This window comes from Acanthisitta chloris, unplaced genomic scaffold (genome assembly GCF_000695815.1).
Source record: "Acanthisitta chloris isolate BGI_N310 unplaced genomic scaffold, ASM69581v1 scaffold44451, whole genome shotgun sequence".
Classification (NCBI taxonomy): Eukaryota; Metazoa; Chordata; class Aves; order Passeriformes; family Acanthisittidae; genus Acanthisitta; species Acanthisitta chloris.
In genome coordinates this window covers 7249-13622 of record NW_008655176.1, presented here as the reverse complement: position 1 = coordinate 13622, position 6374 = coordinate 7249, and the positions used below count along the sequence as shown (strand labels likewise).

Here is a 6374-nt window from a genome sequence, read left to right as displayed (position 1 = left end):
ACCTTAGACCTCGGAGGTTTACCTAAGGCTGGACAATCTTTTTCCATGCTCGATGCTATTAAGTGTTGCCCCAGGGCTCCTAGCCTCATAGCAGGATGATCCTTGCAAGAGGCAGCAGTAATATTCCACGGTGTTCAGGCTACTGCTCCCAGCTTGGGCAAGGAGGCCAGGACAGGATCATCATCCCTCTCGCCTTGTTGGGGGTCAGCTGGCAGGCAGCACCCTGGGTACAAGCAGAGCCTGGGGTACCTGCAGTCCTGCTGAGGTTCCTGGTGTGTGCCCAGGTCTGTGGTGAGAGGTGCAATGCTGCTGTCTCCTGATGAGCAGAGCGCAGGTTCCTGCCTGAGTTCAGGGGTGCTGCAGTCTTTTCAGACCTCTGCACAGAGAATAGCATGGGTGCATCTGCTGTTGGCATATCAAGAGCAAGGGTGTGATGGCTTCTGCAAGCCTGAGGCTTCTTTCAGACCACGTTGTCTTTTGATTTTAGGTCGGTGATAAGGTCATGGTCTTGGCGAGATCAGGGCTCTGGCAAGAAGTTGTGAATGTGCCGGTCAGTCAAACTTTCCCGATGCCTGAGGGGATGAGCTTCGAGGAAGCGGCTGCTCTTCTTGTCAACTACATCACTGCCTACATGATCCTGTTTGACTTTGGAAACCTGAGACCCAACCAGAGTGTCCTCATCCACATGGCTGCAGGTAAGTAGTTCTTGCCAGCCTGTGCTGAGACTCTTGGCCTCGCCATGCAGCTTCTGAATGGGTGGCACAGGTGAGGAAGTGATCAGAATGGGTCTGGACTGACAAAGCATCACTTCCAAGAGATGCAGGCTTCACACCCCGTTGCCCAGCAGCTGGGGTCAGTTTTCCCCAGTGTGTCCCAGGCATCAACCTCCCCAGGCAAAGCATCTATTCCACAGGCTTCTGGGGCTGTGCAATCAGTAAAAGCAGGGATTATTTGCCTATTCAGAGGCTTTTCTGGCTGCTGGGACCGTTTCCTTCTAAGTCTTTCTCACTGCTTGTTTTCAGGTGGTGTGGGAACTGCTGCCATCCAGCTGTGCAAGACTGTCGAAAATGTCACCATTTTTGGCACAGCATCTGCCTCCAAGCATGATTCACTCAAGGAAAGTGGAGTTACTCACCCCATTGACTACCGAACGATGGATTATGCAGAGGAGGTCCGGAAAATCTCTCCCAAAGGTATGGTGTGGTGGAGGACCCCTGCAACTGTCCCACATTTCTTTCAAGTGCAAAGAAACCTCTAGTGACTTCCAATTTCCTTTCTAGGTGTTGACATTGTCCTGGACCCACTGGGAGGATCTGATACATCCAAAGCGTTTCATCTGTTGAAGCCAATGGGCAAACTCATCACTTACGGTGCGTGTGGGCAGTGTGCCTAAGCCCAGCACCGAGGGGACTATGTGGTGGCAGGGTGGGATCTGCCTGGGAATGCTCCATGCTGCTCTATGCTTGGGCACTTGGTGGTCAGGGACCATCACTATTTGTGATTGTAGTTCTGTTATTTCATGAAGGTCTTCAGGATGCTTCACCTGGGTGAGGCACTGAGAGGAGTGAGACTTGTAGTTTGTCCCCAGAGTTCTGGTCACAGACTCCTAGGCTCTTCCCTCCCATGGTGAGGTGTCTCTTTGAATACAAGGCACTGCCTGCAGGGGAAGCTGGAATGTCCTCATAGAGGAGCACTGGCACAGCTGCTTTGTCTAGGCTGAGTTAATGCACAGCCTTGCTTTCTTCTAGAGGATGTGTGGGTGATGAGGTTTGAGGCTACTGAATACTTAATCTCTCCATTCCCCAGCCCTGGAACACTGTGATTTTGTCCTGTGGACAAAGCCCTCACACAACCCCCAGTGGGATTCCAGACACTTGCACCAGTGTGCTGCATCTGTTGTCCCAGCAGTTGCAGCGTGTGACTCCCCTGAAGAAGCAGGGTTGGAGGAGAAGAGGAGAGCCATCCTGCCAGCCTGGCTGGATGTCACTTGTAACCCATTCTTGCCTCTGCCAGCACTCCAGATTAGCTGTACTGCTGCTATCTTAGGAGGGCCAAAGAGAGTAGTTCTGTATTTTTGCAATATATATGAGTGTAGATAATCCCAGTTCTGCACATCTTGAGGCTGAGGCAGGTGTGTGTTTCCACTGAAGGTCAACAGGGTGGATGCTGATGTGATCCGGTTCTTGGCTCTGTCCATCGCTGTGCTAAGAAGGCAGTTCCCCTGCATTGTCTGAGCTGTTGCATGGGATGCCTGCTGCCTCTCGTGTTGTGTTCCAGCTCATCTGTGGCTTGCCTTCTTTTTAGGAGTAGCAAACCTGCTCACTGGACAGAAGAAGAACCTCATGGCTATGGCTAAAACCTGGTGGAACCAGTTCAGCATCAGTGCCTTGCAGCTCCTACACCAAAACAAGGCTGTGTGTGGCTACCACCTTGGATATATGGATGAAGAAGTTGAGCTTCTCAGAAGTGTTGTAGCCAAACTGGTTAACCTGTACAGTCAAGGCAAAATCAAGCCCAAAATAGACTCTGTATGGCCCTTTGATCAGGTGAGTCTGAGCTAACATATAGGCTGGCAGTGGTTCAGCGTGAGCACCTTGTTCACGGGGGCTGAACTCTTGGAAATGTTTAGTAACCATCTGTTCTCAGACATTCTGTGTCTTTGTCCTTTTAAGATATTAAGGATGAATAAAGTGGCTGGGCTCTTCGGCTCCAGTGCACAGAGCTGGGCAATGCCAGACAGTGTCCCTGTGGAGCAGGGCTCAGGGCTCAGCTGTGCTGCATGGGCAGCAGCAGCCAGGAAGGGGTTGGGTTATACATCAGACTGGAGTCTGCCCTGAGTATGCACTCTAATTAAGCAGACAGATGGCAAGGTTGTTGCTGCCCTTCCAAGAGTGAAATTGAGGGTGTTGGAAGGAAGCAGAAGGTTTTTCAGCAGCTCAGGGGTGTTGCAGTTATGTGTCCAGGCAGAGTCAGTCTCTTCCCTTGGAAGACCTTTGCTGGGGCAGGACTTGCTGCAGGGGGGCGAAGAACTTAGTGATGATCAGTCAGTGTTTGTACCTGAGAACTAGTCTGATGCAAAGGCTTAAGGAAAACTTTGATTCCAGTCCTGGCCCAGGTGCTGTACTGCTTAAAAATAATGGTGCATATATTGTTCTGTGTAGCTGAAAGAGGCTTTGACCCCCTGGCAGATGACTGCAGCACACCCCTCCCTTTGGAGAGGAAGCTGTGGTGACTGCACTTCTATGTGTGCATAGCAGAGCATCCCTGTGTGTGCTAGGATTGGTCTGTGTGAATTCTTGTGGTAGTTGTCCAGCTGTCCCAAACATGCCCATGGAGAGGTGCCCAAACACTTGGAACTTGCTTGATCAGCCAGGAAAGCTGCCTGGGTGTCCCTGTAACTGGTCTGAGTGGACTGAGGGGCCCAGGAAGGGCACGGACACACTGCAGAGTGGGTGGGGATCTCACCAGATCCCTTTTGCTTCCAGGTGGCAGAGGCCATGAGGCAGATGCAAGAAAAGAAGAATGTTGGAAAAGTTATTCTGGTTCCTGAAGCACCTAAGGAAGAATCCAAGAAAGAAGAGAACTAAGGAGAAGAGATGTGTGCAGAGTATGAATTCATGGTTTAACTCCCTGCTCTCTTTGGGACTTGGAAATGGACAGATCAGTAGCTTCCATCTTCACCAGTACAAGAACATCGTGGTTATCATTCAGATGAGGTTTGCATGCTCTTGTTGTGACTGACCCTTTGCCAGATATGCCTCCTGCTGTTGCTTTTGAAGCCTGTTTATTTCCTACAGTTTTCTAATCACTTGTTTCTCTACTGAATTTCCAAACAAAGCTTATTTTTCTTTGGTAGTGCAGCTGAAGCTTCAAGGCAGTTGGTGATAAACAACTGCACAGCCTGTAACTGTATAGTCAAGGCACAGCATACTGTAGCAATTGCCAAATATCTCTGCAGAAACTGAGCCCTGATGAAGCGTTTGCGCTGTCACCTTTGGGAAGCCTGTTCAGCAGAGAATTGGCCAAATGTGTGATGGTTCCTCCACGGCCAAAGGAAAAGCACAGCTGGCCTAGTTTATTTCTAGCAGGGGATTCTCTTCTGTTCACACTAACCCTGCTCTTTCCCCTCTGCTTTTATAGGCCACTAATACAGTCAGATAGTAGCAGCTCATGTCATCTTTGCCTTGTAAATGGCCATCTGGAGTCTATGGCATATTGCACTTCATTTTCAGTCACTTCTCTGTGCAGTCAGCAAATACCCTGACAGGGTGGGCTGAGCTGGGTCTGAATACAGAAGAAAAGTTTCAGCTAGGTAACTTGATCTTGTCCATTTGCAGTTTCCAAACTGAACTGTATCTGATTCTTAGAGACCGTAAGGACTCAACTGTGTCTCAAATGGCTGGAACAATTGATGTTGGCTCTGTGCTTTATTATGTTTGGCTCCAAGTTGGTATTGTTCAGGCTAAACTTCATCCTCGTGTTTGTATTTCTAAGGGCTGCAGTGCTGAATCAGACTTCATCAAGATGGGAACAAAATAAGCCCCTGTTAGTGCTTTGTGCTGTGCCCAGTGTGCTGGGGAGCTGTTGAAGCTTGGGAAGTAACTTTCAAGAGCCAGTCCTGTGGGCCAGCTGCTCAGCAGCCTGGGCTGGCTCTCCCTGTGGCACACTGCTCAGGAAAGCTGGTGCCAGGTTAGCAGTTGGATGGTAAATGGCCCAGCTATGTGTCAAGCCTCTTGCTTTGAGCATCCTGAGCAGTTTAAACTGTGCTTTCCATTCTGCCCTAGGTCACTCGTTACATGTCCATTCACACCAGCTTGGAGTTCAGTGCTGCAGTAGGGCTTGACTCTGCCTGAACCTGGGTCTTGGCACCCTTGGGATCTCTTCCAGCACAGAGGGTTTAGGGTGCTCCTCCTGTACCAGAACTTTGGTTCTGTGCGTTTGGAAATGGAGCTGTGCAGAGACACAAGCCCAGTTCTGTGAACTCCATGGTGGTGCTGTCCTTCCCACTGGGCCCTGCTTGCAGCCCTGGCCAACTCTGCTGCTGTTTGTGCTTGCTTTGAGGCTTTGTCATGGATTGTAGGTGCTGCAGGCTTTTGAGCTTTGTTTTGGATTTGAAAAGGTAAACCCAAGGGCACCAAGAAGACCTTCCCATCATGAAAGAGCTCAGGCTCCAGGAGCGAAACCTTGCAACTAGGAGTCGTGCTTAACCAGCCCCCAGGGAGGGCCCAGGGCCCAAGGAGAGCAGGTGCCCACTGGGCACAGAGCCCTTCTGCTGCCCGAGAGAGCCCGCACCACGCAGGGCTGAGGCTCCCGTACAGGGCAGGAATGTATCTCCTTCCTTGACCTGCTCTGTCCTCCAGCAAGGCTCCTGTCTGTTGGTGCAGCTTGTAGTTCAGGTTCTTGGACTCAGTCCAGAGTTCCTTAGAAACATGTAGGCACAGCCTCGGGGGGTCTTACCCTGGCTAAATATTGCAACAACCCTGTTCCCTTTGACCTCAGAGGAGTGCTGGAGCCCTCTTACAGATCCTTGGCAGTTCATCTCTTGAACTTCATAAACATGGGCTGATGGAGCTCGCAAGCACAGCTTTTTACCTTTCTGAATCCAAAATCTTGCTGCTTCTCCTTTCAACCTGCCCTGTCGTGCTAATTTAGATTAAATCCAACAGTGTTTAATGCTGCTTTACCAGGTCTGACAACAGAAGGACTGTCTAAATTGCTGAAATGGAAAGTCTGGACCTGTTCCTCTGGGAAACTGGACCTCACCTTGATGACAGAGCAGCGTGCTCAAATGACACACAACCCTGCACATCCTCAGGTTCTGCACACTTACAAAAGGGAAAACTCTCCCAGTGCATTTCACAGTAACATCCTCTCCCTGCTTTACTCTGGGCCAAGTCTGTGCTCAGTGCCTTATGTGGATGGCCTTTGGTCAGGCATGTGGCACAGCTGCCAGCGCGGGAGCCTTGCGGCTGCCTGTCGAACCCCTCTGCTGTGCCACAGGAAACAGCACCTCAGTGCCTTCTGTTACACGACTGGGAAGTCACTGGGGCCTTTTCCATTCTGGCCTTTCAAAGTATTGCCAAAACCCTGTTATGACTCTTGCTAGCTCTGTTTGTGAATACTGGTGATGTCGTTGGACTTTCTGTGAATTAGCTGTTCTCTTCCCATGTGTTCCAGCTGTTGCAGGGCTGTCCTGGTGGTTCTGTGCTCCCCAGTCCAGCAAAGCTGTTGTAGAGCCCTTGTCTCCCCCAGGGTAGTTGTTTGGCTCCGGACAGTCCTCAAGTGAGGCTTTATCTGCTGCCCGAGCCTTGGCTCTCTGAGAACAATCAGTGCTCCTGGCTCTCTTTGGGTGTTCACGTGTCTTTTACCTGGAA

At 50.6% G+C, this 6374-nt stretch overlaps 1 protein-coding gene across 1 annotated transcript; it reads left to right on the top strand.

Annotated features, from left to right (window-relative positions):
* Nucleotides 1–487: 487 nt before the first annotated feature.
* Nucleotides 488–3750, top strand: VAT1 (vesicle amine transport 1; the record flags this gene model as incomplete). The annotated part of the gene is made up of 5 exons (XM_009083787.1): nucleotides 488–695; nucleotides 1023–1193; nucleotides 1281–1370; nucleotides 2305–2546; nucleotides 3486–3750. Coding segments are annotated over 5 exons (813 nt in total), but the record flags the coding sequence as incomplete, so codon positions are not given.
* Between the last annotated feature and the right edge of the window lie 2624 nt (nucleotides 3751–6374).